Genomic DNA, 17,633 nt, shown 5'->3' on the forward strand with positions numbered 1-17,633 from the left:
ATAAGAAGGAAAAAAAAAGAAAAAAAGATGAATCATAGACCACACTGGAAATAAATCAAGAACTAAGAAAAACCGATCTCTGCCCAAAAGAAGAATGGTGAAAAATTGCGCTAACAGAAGGGCATATAGTGAGAGTTACATTTTTTTTTTTTTAAAGGATAAAACATGGAGACTCTGATAAGATACACCAGCTGCTTCTCTTTTCTCAAGATGTTTGCCCAGGAGCCAGCTACTGAAACTTGGGTGTATTTCTCTCTTGCTGTGTCATACGCTGTTCCTTTCCCTCCCCACCCCCTCCCCGCTCTCCTGCCGTGCCTGTGGGCTGTGTGTGTGTGTGTGTGTGTGTGTGTGTGTGTGTGGTTTCTCTCTCCCTTGAAAGAACACAGCCGCCTGCCTGCCTGTCTCCTGCTGTCGGGGCTCTTCTCACTGGCTTTTTGCTGCCTTTTGCCTCTCCTTCTCTTTCTGCTTAGCTCCTTGCGTTCTGGTAAGTGCGACAAACGTTCCCCCAAGCCCTGTGAGAGGGTGCGGTTTGTGGTATTCGAAACTTGCAACTTTGAGACTGCCAGTGAACTGTGGAAGAACTTTCCATTGTGGAAGAACTTTCCATTGTTTTAGTTATCGTTGAAATGTGTTGCTCAGAAAGGGATGCGTGTGATAATTGGCTGGACTACCAATACAAGTGAAAACTTCTTAGAGGAGCAAAAAAGGAAGAAACAAGAAAATGAGGCAATAAAGTTTATTAAGAAGATAAAATTTAGAAATAATTTCTTGCTGGCAAGTAATTAATAGTGAAAGGGACAATTTAAGAGTAGCAGAGTTCTTTGTCTTTATCTCTTTTCCCTCTTGTTGATTTATCCCGAGGCTACTTTTAGGAATTGACTTGTCTTGTGGCTTTCAATGACTCAGTCATTCTGTTTGAAAGTAAATGTGGGATATGAGTTTAAAGGATATCCATGGAATTAATATTAAAACATCAATGACTGTGGCCTCTGAGGAATGAAGAATAAATCAAATACAACCAAACTTTTGCCTTTGGAGCAACCGTACTAAACTTCCTGTGAAGAGTCAGTTTTAAATTCATTGCTTTGAAGTTGGGTTTACTTTAGATTTTATTTCATCCTAAGAAGCCTCCCTAACACTTTAAAACCCACATATGTACTTAAGCCAGTAAATGTTTACTGCTTTTAGTTTTGATTTAAAAAGGATTCTCTTCCCTTGATTTTCAAAGAAGAGCCAAATGCCATGGCTACTTTTAGAAGAGCTTAAAATAACTTCTGGCTGGACAGCAGGTGCTGTGTATCTTTCTTGGAGTTTAGGGGAGGCCTAAGTTATATATAGATGAGTGTGCCCACAAGTAGGGGTCAGGATACAAAAAATGGCAGTGGTGGAAACAAGAGTAAGGCTGTTTACTGCATCATTTGATAATAAAGTTGGTGAATTAAAGTGGGTAGGAGAAAAGAGTATTTCCTTCGAAATTAATGAGCACTTGATGAGGGCCATCAGTGGGTGATAATGACTGTAGGTCGAATTTTTCATTCTTGTTGGTGTTCAAGTACTTGACCTCCCCGCCCTGAGAACAAGAGGAGGAAGCTGTGCAGGGCACGGAACAGTATATTTTGTGTTTGCTCGCATCCCACCCCCACAGTAGAACCTGTGCATTATGAGGACCCTGTTATATTTTTATGCTGAGAATCAGCAGCATTGTCGTAACATACCACTTACAAATAAAATGCACCATAACTTAGACTCTAATGCACCCTAGAAATGGTGATATCCACAAATCCTGGAACTCTCGACTCAGCTTGTACTTTTGCCCGTTTCCAAAAAGTCCCTATTATATGTGGATTATTTCTCAATAACATTGGGAATGTTGCTATTTCTTAAAAATTACTTAACTTAACTTTAAAAAAAGTTATCCTAGAGCTTCTTGACTGAAAGAAAAGACTTGTAATCTTTTTTTTTTCCTAAAAGAAAGTCAGTTTTTACATTGGAAAAAAAGTATTCTAGAAATGCAGGAAATTGTCATCATGACCATCACCATGGCTCCATATCGGTCTGTTGGTTAATTTACATCCTCCTTCATGCTCTATTTTATTCCAAAAATGAAGCTAGTTGGAACCTCAAAAAAAGTGTTTTTCTGATGGATAATTATGTGTTGTTCATCTGGGAAAGGGAAACTACCAGAAAAGCCAGAAAGTATTTCCTATACGCAATATAATAATTCATTTACATCCATGTACTCCTATTTATCAACTCTTCACTTATGGATGAAAATAGGTTTCAGATGACAACTGTTATTAATGATTTTAATAATTTCAGTGACTCTTGTATTAAATGTTTTAACTTTGTTTTTTTTAATTAATCTAGAAGTTTATTTTTTAATTTTTATTTATTTTTATGTTTTTTATTTATTTCTGAGAGAGAGAGACAGTATGAGGAGAGGAGGGTCAGAGAGAGAGGGAGACACAGAATCCAAAACAGGCTCCAGGCTCTGAGCTGGCTGGCAGCACAGGGCCCAACGTGGGGCTCGAACCCACGAACTATGAGATCATGACCTGAGCCAAAGCGGGACGTAAAACCGACTGAGCCATCCAGGCGCCCCGAAATGTTTTAACTTTGAAAACAATACCACTTTAAACATTTTAAATATAGACATGCATGTACTTCCAATGATTATGAGTCTACATAGAATAATGTAAGAGAGGGGTAACACAGATTGACCAAGGCAATATGACAAATGTAACCTGAAAAACAGTATCTTGAATTACTCCATTAATGTCAACGCTAGGAATTTCTACTAGAATTTAAAGACCAAAACCAAAAATATGCTAGTAGTATGACCCACTTTGGAAAAATGGCTCCTCACTGTTTCTCCCTTACCTAACTGAAATATCAATGGTTTGTAAAAATACATTCATTCTATGTTAGAAACTGTAATCATTAGGTGCCCTTTGGGGAATATCCTTCCATTTTATGTGTAACTGTACATAAAACCTAACTATGCTTACTTACCACTAGATACTACTTCCAGTATGGAGATGAATCACTCTGTACAGCTCTCGGGGGAACCCCAATCAAAACCTCCAGGGGACAGTTCATTACCCAGTCAAAATGGGCTGGAGAAGCAAGATGATAAGGATTCCTCAGCCCTACTCCCAGAACCAGAGGGGAAGGCGGGTGTGCAGTCTGAACAGGGAGCCCATGATATCTCTGAGGAGCTGAATCGACAACTGGAAGACATCATCAACACCTATGGGTCTGCTACTGAGAAAGAGGGTCCCACCAAAGCAAAGGAGCAGCCTGAGAGCACAGAACCAGCCGACAATGAGGACGGGGACTGTGACGAGGCCACTGAAGAGACTGAGAGAGAGACCATCACTTCCGGAGAGCCAGCCCCAGCCAAAGAGCCTGTCAGCAATAAAGAGCAAAAATCGGAAAAGAAAATCCTAAAAGGATTAGGCAAGTAGTTATATTCCATCACATGCATGACCTTTCTTTGAAGTATTCCTAAAAAGGGACACTTCCTCCAACCTCTACTAAAAGCCACATCTCATTTTTGGATTACCCTAATAGCTCCCTTCAGGGTCTCCTTAAACTTCCCTTGCTATAATTGTGTTTAGCCACTTCCCCTCAAAAGAGCTAAAGGAAACTTTTCTACATGTTACTCACCTACCCTGTCTCTCCAATGGTTTCCCACTGCTCTTAGGACAAAGACCAAAATTCTTAACATAGTCTTTCAGGCCCTAATGGTCTAAGCCGAACCAGTCTCTCCAGCTTTATCTCTCATCACTCTGTTCCACAAAATCTCTTTTCTGAACTCGCTGCCCCTATCACCACCACTATTAGAGCTGCTAATTGCTAATCATTCTGATCTTCTATTCCCCTTTTTTGAACATATCATGTGCTCCATCCTCTACAAAGCCCACATACATCCTATTTTCTCTACCTACAAATCCCTACCCATTCAACCCTTCAGGCACTCAACTTAGTATTTAGCTCACAATCCAGATGGCATTTTCTTAGCCCAACCCTACACAAGGTCTTCTTGTTTTCTATTTCTCTTGTACCGTGTATCTTTCCTTCCTAGCATTTAGCAGCATTTGAGAGTGTGCATTTACTTTCTGTCAGTATGTGGCTAATGCATGTCTTCCCTACTAGCTTTTGTAGATCAAGAACAGGGATTGTGTGTGTATTCAGATGTCATTGGATGCCTAGCATCTAAGATAGTGGATGGCACATGCTAGGTGCTCAGTAAATATTTGTTACAAGAATGAATGAGTGAGTAAATCAATGAAAGAGAAATTGTTTAAAGCAAAGCTGGTGGACTCTGGATTGAAACAAAATAGAAATATAAAGATGGCTTGTATATAAAGTGCTCATCATTTAGATCACTTAGCAGTATGTTCTATTACTATATGAAATATTTTTTATTTCATAAAACTCTTTAGAAATCTATCAATTATAGAGTGTCAAAAATTGCAGAAAATATTTCTGTTCTCATTAGCTTATTGATTCAGCAAATATTTATTAATGTCTAGTCTTTATGAGGTACTGTGCCAGGTACACAAAGATAAATAAGTCATTATGGCCCTTTGGTTAAAGAGCTGTAGGTATGGAGAGAAAAACAGGCATGTAATCTAACTGTTATATTAGGGTAAGTGCTAAGGACAGGCACAGGCAAACTGTTGGGAGGCCATGAGGGATTTTATACCAGAAATGGCTATGAAAAAAGAATGAAAGAGTTGATTTTTTAGCTACGAGCGAAAGCATGTTGCTGTACAAAGAAAGCCCCTCTGCCTGTCTTCCTTGGTGAGTTTCACTGTGACACTACAAATACCACCCCTTATATGGTACATTCCCTCACATGCCCAGGTAGAGTTAGCATCACCTTTCTTAGTTCTCGATTAAATTTTCTGAAGCAGTCATTTGTTTATATACCTGCCACCCAAGGAAGGCGGAGAATCTATCAGGAGAAGCTATAATGCCTTATTCATTTCTGGAAGACTGTACGGCAAAGTGAAACATTGTGGACATTGGAGTCAGTACTAGGTTCAGACTCCAACCCAAAATATGTCTATGCTGGTGTGGGATATCACTAGGATGCTTAAAATCGACTGGTGGTGATGATTTCAAGAGGGGCTAAAAGACACATTTAAATGCCACACTTGGCTCACCCGGCATAAAGAATAAAATAATAACCCAAATAATACCTTTAAAATATCTCCCCAGTTCCAAAGTGCAAGATTGGAATCACTCGAGCATTTTGGATCATTGGGAAAGAGAATAAAGTTGCTCTGTGTTCAAATACTGTTTTTCCTTATCTATCCAAGACATCTCAGAAAAGTCCCTTTGAATTAGTCGCTGTTTAACTTCCCGTAAGTCAATACAAAGTCACATCACAGCGGTGAATGATTTCGAGTGGTCCTAACCAGGAACGTTCTTTTGCTTTCTCACTCTGAAACAACTTCTATGGAGGAACGTGTCTGTGTTATATTGAGAAGATATGAAGAAAATAGGGGTAAAGTTAAAGGTGACCAATTGTGGTTTCTTCTCCATCTTCCATTATATCAAAATCCATATGAACCACTTAATTACCAAATCATCAAAAAAATTTTCAAGAAAAAATTCCACAATTATAATTCTGACTATCTACAAGTTACAAGATTTCAAATGACTATGTGATCAAAACCAATGTTTGTGAAGCAGCGTGTCCACTTGTGTCCACTCTAACCACATGTGTGTAACACTGACCCTTCCGTGCCATTCCCCTGAACACCATCAGCACACTCTTCTAACCACTAGTGTTTCAGCTACATTATGACTTACAAAAAAACATTTTTAGGCTAATCGAAATATGTAACCACCAACTTATTTATTTTTTTTAATTTATTTATTATGAGAGAGAGAGAGAGAATGAAAGGGGGGAAGGGGCGGGGGAGGGCGGGGAGAGAGAGAGAGAGAGACTGAAAGAGAGGATCTGAAAGCACAGAGCCCGTTGCGGGAATCCATCTCATGAACTGCGAGATTATGACCTGAGCCCAAAACGAGAGTCTGATGCTGAACCGACTGAGCCCCTCAAGCGTCCCTTGTAATTACCATTTAAAGAATTATTTTGGCCATTTCCAAGTACCTTTAGCAGGCTTCTTAGCTGTTTATCAATTAAATGGCACTGCACTATCATCTACATCAGTGGTTTTTAAACTTCACTGTGCATTAGAATTAAATACAGAATTTATAAATAATGCTGTTCCTGAGCACAGCAATTCAGAATTTGTAGGAATGAAGTGGAACAAAAGCATCCTGGGTAATTTTGATACAAACGGATTATGAAAACAATGATTCTGATGCTTCAGAAAGTGCTTCCTTTGCCCTTTTGGAGGAAAAAAAAAAAGTGAAGTGCGGGCTATGGTCTTCGTTAGAATCTATTTGGACTTTTATAGAATTTTAGCATATCATTTATCCAGTACCTGAAAATATATCCTTAGACTTTGCTTAGGTGCTTCATCAACGATCAATCTTTAATTATCACATGTTTATCAGGTAATATTCTCTTTATTGGTATTTTTGAGATGCTGAAATGTTCTGGCTCTCTAACCCAAATTTTTTCATAGTACATACTTTGGGATATTGGAGATTTCAGACAAAGTTAAACTTTCTTTACTGCCAGGATTTCCTAACCTTTAATATATACAACAGTGAAAATCTCCTATAGTGACGGGCACAGTTTACAATGTTTCCTAGACTTACTGGACCAAAGAGACCCTTCTTTCACAAACATTTTGAATATATGGGAAATCTTACCACAACCCAAGTGCCCAGGACTTGCTTTTCCTTTAGAGACTGCATATCTCACAAGCAACACACTATACACCAAAGCAGTTGGGGAAACATTTTTAAATCTCTTTAGTTAGTAGAGTCACTTTCTCCTTGGCATTTGAACTGAAAGAAACAAAATCAGATACAACATTAGATGGCACCATGACCCATCCTGTCAGCATCTAAAGTATCCCCCTTGCCTCCCCCACCCCATCCTCCAGCCTCACAAGTGACTTATTAATTGCTTCTCTGCCAACAGTACATAGTCCGCATAAGCACCTCATGGTGATAAGCACAAAACAATGACAAAATATAATGTGCTTTCTGATATTTAGGTAGATAACTGATTGAGTAGGAAATCATAGGTTTGATGCATAAGCCTAGGAGGAAAACAAAGCTGATCCACAGGTCCAGACTGAGCTCAGAATACATCTGGTCAACCCACTAATTTTATGGACAAGGAAATTGAAGCTTAGAGAATTTCAGAGTCTGCAAAAGAGGTTACTCAGCTAGTTGATGTGATTGTGAGATTAGTCATAAAGAAAGCCAGGGAGCAGAACTCAACTCACTAATATTGCAGGACTAAAGACACATAAAAACTAAATGGTGTCCTGGTTGAGTATTTACTATAGCTCAGTTAATGCACTGCAGCTTTAGTTACAGGTAGACTTTCAATCCTATCATCTGAGAACCTCGACTAAGACAATGGGTTCTGAAATGTCTTTAGAAAGCCATTTACTTACTCTTCCTTAGAATGGGCAATTTCCCAAAAGATTTGTTTCATCCATTTTAGCTTGATTTCTAGTTTCACTGTGAAACGGGAATAAACTTTTGCCTTGATACAGATGCTAAATATTTTTTGGAAGAGATGGTAGGAGACTGGAGGAATTCCTGATCAGAATTAGGAATAGATGTACTTATTTCTTCCTGCTCTTTCTGGTATATTTCTTTTTCATTATAAGGTTTTGTTTTATTTTGTTTTCCCTGGAATAATCTCCTCATTATTAGACTTAAAGATTTTTCCTTTTAAGAAAGTTTTCTTTATAGTTATAGCCAAGAAATTGCCAATAGTTTAAACATATCTTCAACTGATCTAATAAGAAGTCCAGGTCCACGGGCTCCTGGTAGCTCAGTCAGTTAAACCTCTGACTCTTGACTTAGGCTCAGGTCATGATCTCATGGTTAGTGGAAGCCCCTGCACTGAGCTCTGCACTGTCAGCTTGGGATTCTCTCTCTCTTCCTCTCTCTGCCCCCTGCCCCCAACTCATGCCTGCTTACTCTGTCCCTCACTCTTAAAATAAATAAACTTAAAAAAAAAGAAAAGAAAGAAGAAGTCCAGTTCCACTCCCCAACTGAGAGAGAGGCCAAAGTTCCAAATGCATACAACACTAGAGACTAAACACAAGAGATGACTAAAACACAAGAGATATCAAATGTTGGCCAAATGAAAACAATGTAACCAGAAAATACAGGACAGGTGGTATTTTCAAAACTGGTAGGTTATTAAAACCAACACAACAAACAAAACCAGACTATGAGAGGAGACAATGAAGGATAAGAGAATCTTGATAAATCTTAAAAGTAGACCAAAATATTTTGGAAGGACAAAAAACAATTCAAACATTGTTATTTTTGTTATCTATTAAAATTATTCCAGTCATGGAATCAACAAATTCTAAATGCTGAACTCAGAACCCATTTAGTCAACTTACTAATTTTACAGACAGGGGAATTTAGTCCCAGAGAGTTTAAGATTCTTTAAAGAAAAAAAAAAGCTTACTCAACTGGTCAATGGCAGGGTGAGTTCTAGAGCTCAAGTTCTGGACCTTATCCTTAGTTCAGTGTGAATTTAACCACACTATCCTTTTTATCTACACATGCAAATCTACTTTTCTTACAAGATATCCATAGATCCTCAGGAATTATTTGTAGCATAAAATACATATTTTTAAATTGTGTTAGAAGACAAAATTAACATTGAAATATGAATTGAGGGAGGGGGCACCTCAGTTAAATGTCCAACATTGGCTCAAGTCATGATCTCCTAGTCCATGAGTTTGAGCCCTTCGTCGGGCTCTGTGCTGACAGCTCAGAGCTGGGAGACTGCTTTGGATTCTGTGTCTCCCTCTCCCTCTGTCCCTCCCCTACTGGCCCTCTGTCTGTCTGTCTCTCAAGAATAAATAAACATTAAAAAAAAAAAGAAATATGAATCTGAGTCTAACACTGCAACAGAATATTCCTGATCTTTTCCAGCTATAAGCTTCTGCCACTACACATGGAAGTCAGGAAGGGGGGAGAAAGGCACATGTGTGTACCCAAGATGAAATTTTAGCCCCAAATTTTAAAAGATAATTTTGGAAGAGAAAAAGCAAGGTTTTAGACACTCATCAAATCTGCATAAAATTAGGGGGCGCCTGAGTGGCTCAGTCAGTTAAGCGTCTGCTTCTGGCTTTCAGCTCACATCATGATCTCACAGTTCGAGTTCAGGCCCCCTATCGAGCTCTGTGCTGGCAGCACAGAGCCTGCTTGGGATTCTCTCTCTCCCTCTCTCTCTACCCCTCCTCCACTCACACTGTCTCTGTCTCTCTGGAAATAAATAAATAAACCTTAAAAAAAAATCTGTGTAAGTTTAGTATAAATAGTTATCACTATGCTAAAAGTTTAAGAAAAATCCCAGGCCATATTTATATAGCTGACTTCATTATCTTAGTTTATGTGTCTTAATTTCTTTGATGTAGGAATCATGCCTTTATATTACAATACTCCCTCAGTCTACAACCGTGCCACCGGGCTCAGCCATGTGTGAACGTCTGTTCTTGTTGCTCAGGTGGTCCTACCTTCCTATAGACTGACTACGAAATGCGCATTTTGTAAATGGGTGGCCATATGCCCTTCACATGCCTTCCCTAGCTCAAATGGGGACTTCACATCTGTCTCTTGCTTTCTTTACGAGTAATCTCACAATCACAGTGCTCTGGAATGACACACTGGAGAAAAGGCAGTCATTCTCTCCCAGTAAAATGTCCCTGAAAAAAAGTCGGTTTGTCTCTTGTGTCTGACACTATCACCAAATGACCCCATTTCTGTGGAATTGTAATTATAGCCTTTATCAGAAGATGAACAATCTTTTTGTCTATTCCTTTTCTCCACGGTAATCCCACACAGCATTCTAGTCCAGTAAAACCAATGGAAGTTTAGCAACTAAACTCTCTGATGTCACAAGTTTATTAATTCTGCCTGTCTTCAATTTCCTGGATTTTTTTGTTGTTGTTGTCGTTAAAGGAAGAAATCATTTTTGAAGGACAGACTGGTGCTTGTGAATGTTAACCTTCTAAGTGTTTACTTTTGAGAGAGAGTGTGCATAGGGGAGGGACAGAGAGAGAGAAAAATGAAAACAGAGGCTCTGAAGTAAGCTCTGTGCTGAGACAGAAGAGAGCCCCATACTGGGCTCCAACTCATGAATGATGAGATCATGCCCTGAGCCGACCAAAGTCAGGCGTTTAACCCACTGAGCCATCCAGGCACCCCATGAGTGTTAATCTTCTAACAAAATAACAGAATATTAGAACAGAAGAAACCTCAATGTGACTGAACCAAACCCAAACAAAAAAACCTCTTCTCACAGTTAAAGAAAATTAAAAGGAAAGAAGATACTTAATGTGAAGACAAAAAGAGGCCCATTGGACTCACTCAAATGTTTCCATCTCCCCCCAGGGAGACACGTAATGGTTTTACGTGTCGGTACTCATACTGAGAGGTAATCCTAGGCGTACAGTAAATGTTCCAGGGGAGAGGAAGACCCGTCTGTCCTCTGGTCCAGCACAAAGTTGTCTTCAGGGCAGTGTTCATTGAATTCGCACAGCACTAGTGTGCACAGCTTGGCTTGGCTTTGTTCCATTGTTACCAACATTTACTCACACTTGCCACAGAACAGACATGCGCTGCATCCTGGGCCACATCTGATCCTCAGCAACCTCTTTCTCTTAGTAGGCGACAGAGGCTTCCTGTGGGCCCCTTCCACAGACTGAAGGCAAAGGTAGAGGGATGTCCTGACCAATGCTTGTCCATTCCTACTACTAAAGAAATAATGCAAAGCACAGGAGCAGTGGGGGCAGGGCAGCAGTGATGACCTGTGTAAACGCAGCACACGATGCCACCGGCCATAATGGGAGAGGTGGCGGGGCCCCTCTCACACCCACCTTCTCCGCTGTCTTAGGCCACATCTCTAATCTGAACTGACTCACTAGGCAAAGATGGACAAAACCAGCTGTTAGGAATGAGGTCATGTTTTTGAAGAAAAAGTTTCTTTTTATTTCTCTGGGTTTCCTGGCATCAAAATTCCACATGGGAATGGAGTGATTTAGAGCAAGTAGACAAACCTTGGATTCAAGCCTTGGCTCTGCCAGTACTCATTATGTAACTTTGGGCTTCTCTGGGCCTTAGATTTTCAATCTGTAAAATTTAATCAGTTGCCTGGATGCTCTTTAAAGTCCTTCTAGACCTAAAATTCTTTGATGCCATCAGAGTTACCAGATTTAGCAAATAAAAATACAGGATGCCAAGGAAAATTTGAATTTCGGTAAACAATGCAAAATTCTTTAGTACAATCATGTCCCACGTCCTGCATTTTCATCTGGCAAGCCTAATCCCATGATTCATCTGCCTCCTCAGGATAAAAGCAGATATTTTAGTGAAAGGGAAATGCCTGTTCTTGGGGAAAGGTTGTCAAAGCTGTTAATATCCTTACATAGATTTACATCAGGAAACATGACCTCTACTGTACGGCTTGACCTTCCTATTGTAACTAACAAGAGTCGTCAGTGTTCCACCTTGACCAGACTGTTTGAAAAGATATAGTGGGTGGTACATGCAGGCCTCGGGGTCCTACTCGTTCCCACCAACACTCAGCCCAATGGCGACTTGAAAGCCATATTTCCGGGTCCGCAGAAAGGCAAGTGGGAGGTTGAGCCGAAGAAGACCAAAGGAAGAACAATGAGGAGAGAGGAGAATCTGAGATTCGCCAGCAAGCAATCATGCACAGATGAGTCTTAAAATGTAGCGTGAACTCCCACTGGGACCAGAAAAGGAGACTGCCAACAGAGATGAAGGCCTGGGTGGGAGAAAGCAAGGCCCAGGAAGTCTGATCGCATTATCACAGAGACACAAAGAGGCCTGTGGAGAAGGTCCTCTGCTGTGTCTTGGGTCGCTTTTCCTTCTAGGCTGATCTCATTCTTATTCTCTGCTACATAGGAAATATGATGAGAACATTCCCTCTCAAACCTCATGGAAAGCGTTCCTGCACGGAAACAAGAGTATTGCTTCCCCCCAAAAAGAGGGCAAAGAGGGACTGAAAGAACAAGAACAAAACAAACAAGAAATGGCAGACGGAACTGTCAAATTTCTGTGCTTTGGGCTGGAATTCTTAAACTGCCGTCTCAATGTCGGCAGTCTGGTGGTAGTCAGAAGCTTGGATCGGTGGTTTGGCTTCTTTTTTAAAATTAATCAGTGTGGGAAAACGGGTGATTTGTTCTTATATAAAATCTGTGTTTTTTATCCTTTTGAGTATTTTCAAAATATTTAAAACCCTTACTTTGTAAACGTCTTTATGGCTTTTTGTTTTCTTTCAAGGCAAAGAAGCCAACCTGTTGATGCAGAATCTGAACAAGCTGCCAACACCCGAAGAAAAATTTGAATTTTTATTCAAGAAGTATGCTGAATTGGTAAGATCGCTGATTAGCTCTTTTTGTTGGAACAATTCAGGTTCTGGTTAGAGCTGAGAAAAGGAGGTCGTTCGTTTTTCAGGTACCTCATTGTAGACCATACCTCACATACGTCAGAGTGAGAATCCGGAAAAGCAGAATTTTTTTAAAGGAAAAAGAAACAGAAAAACAGGGAAAACAGCAAAATAAAGAAAGAGGATAGGGGTGCCTGGGTGGCTCAGTTGGTTAAGTGTCTGACGTCAGCTCAGATCATGATCTCATGGCTCATGGGTTCGAGCCCCGCGTCGGGCTCTGTGCTGACAGCTCAGAGCCTGGAGCCTGCTCCAGATTCTGTGTCTCCCTCTTTCTCTGCTCCTTCCCGCCCCCCCACTCATGCTCTATCTCTTTGTCCCAAAAATAAAGACACATGAAAGAAAGGAAGAAAGGAAGAAAGAAAGAAAGAGAGAAAAAGAGAGAGAGAGAGAGAGAGGGAGGGAGGGAGGGAGGAAGAAAGAAAAGAAGAAAGAAAAAGAAAGAGGTAAGAGTTGGAGTCTACTGTGCCTTCAATTATATGTATAATTTGAGGGGCAGAAGACAGAATTATAGATAATTAAAGATTGTGGATACTTTGAAGTTCTTTTGGTTTTGTGATATAACAGAAATATACTCCACATAAGGGCAAACTTTTGTTCAGTTCCTTTTCCTAGTTGTTTTGAGAGGACCCCTCAGGAAGGCAGAGGGATGAGTTACCCTCAGTTTGTGACACATTCTCATTTGGTCATGAAAACTATTTGTGCACTCACTCATTCATTCATTCATTCATTCATTCATCCTCTTTTATCTACATTCTTCTCTCGGCCCCACCCCCACCGTGGCAGAGTGTCCTCCCCATGCAGGCTCCCTCTGAATAAGTGAGGGCCCCTGGGAGGCAGGGAAGCCACTCACAGACATCAGGCCATCCGTGAAGTGCAGGGCCTCCCAGCCCGGACTCCTACAACGGGGTCAGCTGGGGAAAATGCGGTTCAGGGGAGCTCCACTCCCCAGGCATATGTACACCCGCATGCGACCCGCAGCTGGGATGTGCCATCGTCTCACGTGGACACTCGCCAACGCGCTTCTCCTTCATTTCTGCTTGCTCTCCTTATAAAAAAAAAAAAGTTTTCACGTATTGCTTTGGACAAGCCGTGACAGGAGAATGAAACTAAGTCCACACACAGCAAAACAGTTCCTCCAGGCGGCAGGTTGAAGGCAGGTGCGCCTTTCTGCTAACGTAGCTGGACTCAGAGCCTCTTCCTGGCATGTGGGCCCCTCTGAGGCCCTGGACTTAATTCTCTTCTCAATTTTGTTGTGTGTGTGTGTGTGTGTGTGTGTGTGTGTGTGTGTGCATTTTTGTTCTAAAAAGGGGGCCTCCAAACCCTTCATCTTATCCCTATTGATGGAGTGGAATTTAACCAGTGACTTGTTGTCTTTGTTTTTCACTCGAACTTTCGTCCTGTGACTCCGGTCCTTTCCTGTCTTGCTTTCACCTTGACGCACACTCTGTGCTGGCCCGGCCTGCGGTAGATCCAGAGGAATTCTGGGGCCCTGAGGGACGGGCTGGTTGTTTATCTCCGCCGATAGTTTATAACTGTTTTTTAATCACACAAATCCCACATGGTGATGATATAAGAAATGCTGAATACACAAGCAGAAATATCTCTAATCCCATAATCTAAAATACAAACTTTGATTTATCCATCTTCCTTCCCAGTTTTGCTGCATAGGCAGAGATATTTTTTATAGTAATTATTATCATAAGGTACCTAAAATTTGGTATCTGATTGGGTTTGTTTGTTTTTTTTTCTTTTTGTCTACCTAGGACAGACATGTAGTTCAGAGTCTTTACAATTATATTTTGTAACACGCTATTTTCCATTAAGAGGCCATTATCTACTGGTTCTCTAATTTGACGACATTAGATTCCCTCCACTGTTTGCTTTATCAAATTTTGCTGCAGTGAACACCATCACGCATTACATCTCTTCCTTCTCCTTCATTTTATGATCTTTGGGAAAAGTTCCAGAATCGGGATTACTAAATCAAATAGTATGAATGTCTTTTGTTGGTTGTTGGTGTTTTTTTTTAATGCTCATATTACTTTCCAAGAGAATGGTAGAAATTTATAAGGCCAGTATCAGTGTATCGACTTGTTTCTATTGCAACTTGTTTAACATTAGCTATTAACCCTCTATGCACAAATTCAATGCCATAAAATAAGTAAGGTTTCAAAACTATTTTTCCCAAAAGGCCCTATTCTGACCTGTCCGTCCTTGCTTTCTTCAAAATTTTCCACACCGTTTTCCTCCCCTTACCCCTTCAATTACCTCCTCCTACCAAGGCCATTCACGTTTAGTTCCTAGTGCGTGCTCGTGCTCCCGACTTGGCTGGATTGAGCGGCCTCCTAGCCTCGCACAGGAAGCCACGGGCAGTGCTGCAGCCCACACAGCACACCACTTCCCCCGTCGGTCCAGGATTTTTCTTCCTGAGCCAGGGCTGTTCCCCATGGGATCTCCCTTTACCTACTCACCCTCCTAGTCAAGAGTCACCTCACGAAGTTTCTGTCTCCAGAGATCGTACTCAATTCAAGCCTTACTTACTATACTGGGGCATTTATATCATGTCCTCTTATAGGACTTTAAAACCCAAAAGATCATTCTAGAAAAAAATGAATAGGAGAAAATTGACCCCAAACCCATTACATTTCCTTTTTAGCAAGGAAAAATTATGAATAATTTCTTTTTTTTTAATTTTTAAAAAATGTTTTATTTATTTCTGAGAGAGAGACAGCATGAGCAGGGAAAGGTCAGAGAGAGAGGGAGACAAAGAATCTGAAGCAGGCTCCAGGCTCTGAGCTGTCAGCACAGAGCCCGACACGGGGCTCGAACCCATGCCCGTGAGATCATGACCTGAGCCAGTCAGATGCTTAACTGACTGAGCCACCCAGGTGCCCTAAAATTATGAATACTTTCAATCTTTCACCTGGAGACTAAAACCTATTTCATTGCTTACTGATTTGGGTATTAAATATAGAAGGTGCCTGACGTGTAAGTGTTAACATAGAATAAATCATCAAGTTCAAAGCTGTGAATCAAACTGCCTCTCTACAGAATCTACAGGATTCTGAATCCTGCAGTATTGTCTACTATTGTTTTCATTAATAAATAAGGATAAACTTATTAAAAAAGATACCTCATGACTAAATTACGAAGTGACCTAGGAGAAGTATTTTTTCTAAGTTTTAACGTAGCTACAACAAATCACTAACACTATTCTGATTTGGTAATTGATGTTTATTTTACTTTTTAAGTAATACTTAATCATAAAAAAGAAGTTAAGAAAAATAGCAGATAAAAATCCATTTGGCCTGTTACAATTGTACAGAACAGCTGTGTCTAAGTGCATTACTAAATCACTAAGCCAGTAAGTATTTGATTGAGGTTGACTCAGATGTAATATGTTTGCTTTAATTCATTAAGAAACCATATATGTATTCATAAGTCTGAAGTACTTGAATAAAATTAGCCATACTCTTAAAAACTGTCAGAAATTTAAGTGTTTTTATTTAGAGCAAAGCAAGATAGACCCAGCTAAATGTCAAATGTGTATGACCTTGAGGTACATGACATGGTTGATAAGCAAGCAAAAGTCGTCTCTTCCAACTTATGAAACACATGGAGGGTATCTTCCTCCTGATGCTCAGATAAATACATATGGGGCTGTGTTCCCCCATCAAGGGCGGTTTCGCTCACCATGGGCCAATATCTTTCTGGAGATATTCTGGATGACACAATTGGGGGGTGCTACTCACTTCCAGTAGGTCAGGGCAAGGGTGCCGCTAGACAGCCTGTGAAGTCTGAGATGGCCCCACAACAAGAAATTATGTGGCCCGGTATGTCTAAGTGCTAAGGATGAGAAACCCTGGCATAAGATTTAATCTTCAAAAGATAAAAACTAAATCCTAATGGCAATAACAATAATAACTATATAAATTTCAGAAAGAGATCATAGGTCATTTAAAATGCAAATATAAGCCCAAATATATAACCATGGTGCAAAATGAAAAGACCTCATCTATCTTCCTAACAGGGGGTTAGCATGAGAAGCATGTAATAAAATATCAATGATTTTCCAATTGAACCTCAAGAAGGATATCAATTTCAATCAATGTTGATAGTAATACAGGTCTAGTTTTTCCCCATGCTGATTCTCCCTAACAAATAAAAATTGCCCATAAATGTGAAGCTAGAATATCATGTGTGAATATGACCAGCTTGATCTGGCAATGGTCATTTTAGTGTGGCAGGAGGGAGGGAGGAAGGCAGTGAAATAAGGTGTGAACTGGAAAAAAGTACAACAGTCCTGTTCAGCTAGTTCAGAAAGAACAAATGCTTTTTCAAGACAGGGAAACTGAGGTACACTCGAGGGCTCATGTCATGTGCATAATCCCTTGCATCAGGCTCTTCAAGCCTCGAGGAATACCTGGGATCCAAAGCCTCAATGGGCTCCCCAGGGCTTTTTTTCCTTTTGAACCCACAAGGCCCTAACCAAGACAAGCACCTATTTGGATTAAGCATCTTTCGGACATGCAGGGAACTGAGCCCAGCAGAGGAAGGGCTCTGGACAAAGGGCTGCCTTTTGCATACTGTCTCACTGACTTTCATTCTGAGATCAGCATGCCTGGAGTATGCTAGGCTCTGGTGGCTTCCATTGGTTGATTCCCAAACTCCCCCCACAAAACCAGAATTCCATTAAAACGTTGCCAAGTTTGGCAAACAAGAATACAGAACACCCAGTTAAGTAAAAGTGCCCATGCAATACTTTAGATACACTCATACTAAAATGTAATTTCGTATTTATTTGAAATTCAAATTGAATTGGGTGTCCTACATTTTATCTTGCAACCCTATCCCAGAACTTCAGCATCCCAAGATGGAAAGTCCAGTGGATCATGGGTATCACTCTCCAGGTCATCTCTAATATTTTGTGGTAGCTGTTGGAAAAGGGTGAGAAGAGACCCCAGCTGTGGTTGGCAAAAGCCAGTGACATGATTTATTGGCCATAAGCGAGGAGGGTGGGGGT

At 40.5% G+C, this 17,633-nt stretch overlaps 1 protein-coding gene across 1 annotated transcript in view; it reads left to right on the forward strand.

Moving 5' to 3' along the window:
* Positions 1-403: 403 nt before the first annotated feature.
* Positions 404-17,633, forward strand: part of TXLNB (taxilin beta) — a 51,505-nt gene continuing 34,275 nt past the window's right edge. The window contains exons 1-3 of the mRNA XM_077776088.1: positions 404-484; positions 3,019-3,459; positions 12,445-12,536. Coding sequence (XP_077632214.1) covers positions 3,033-3,459; positions 12,445-12,536 — 519 coding nt within the window. The 5' untranslated portion in view covers positions 404-484; positions 3,019-3,032. The remainder of the gene's footprint in view (positions 485-3,018; positions 3,460-12,444; positions 12,537-17,633) is intronic.

This window comes from Crocuta crocuta, unplaced genomic scaffold (genome assembly GCF_008692635.1).
Source record: "Crocuta crocuta isolate KB4526 unplaced genomic scaffold, BGI_CrCroc_1.0 scaffold25, whole genome shotgun sequence".
Lineage (NCBI taxonomy): Eukaryota > Metazoa > Chordata > Mammalia > Carnivora > Hyaenidae > Crocuta > Crocuta crocuta.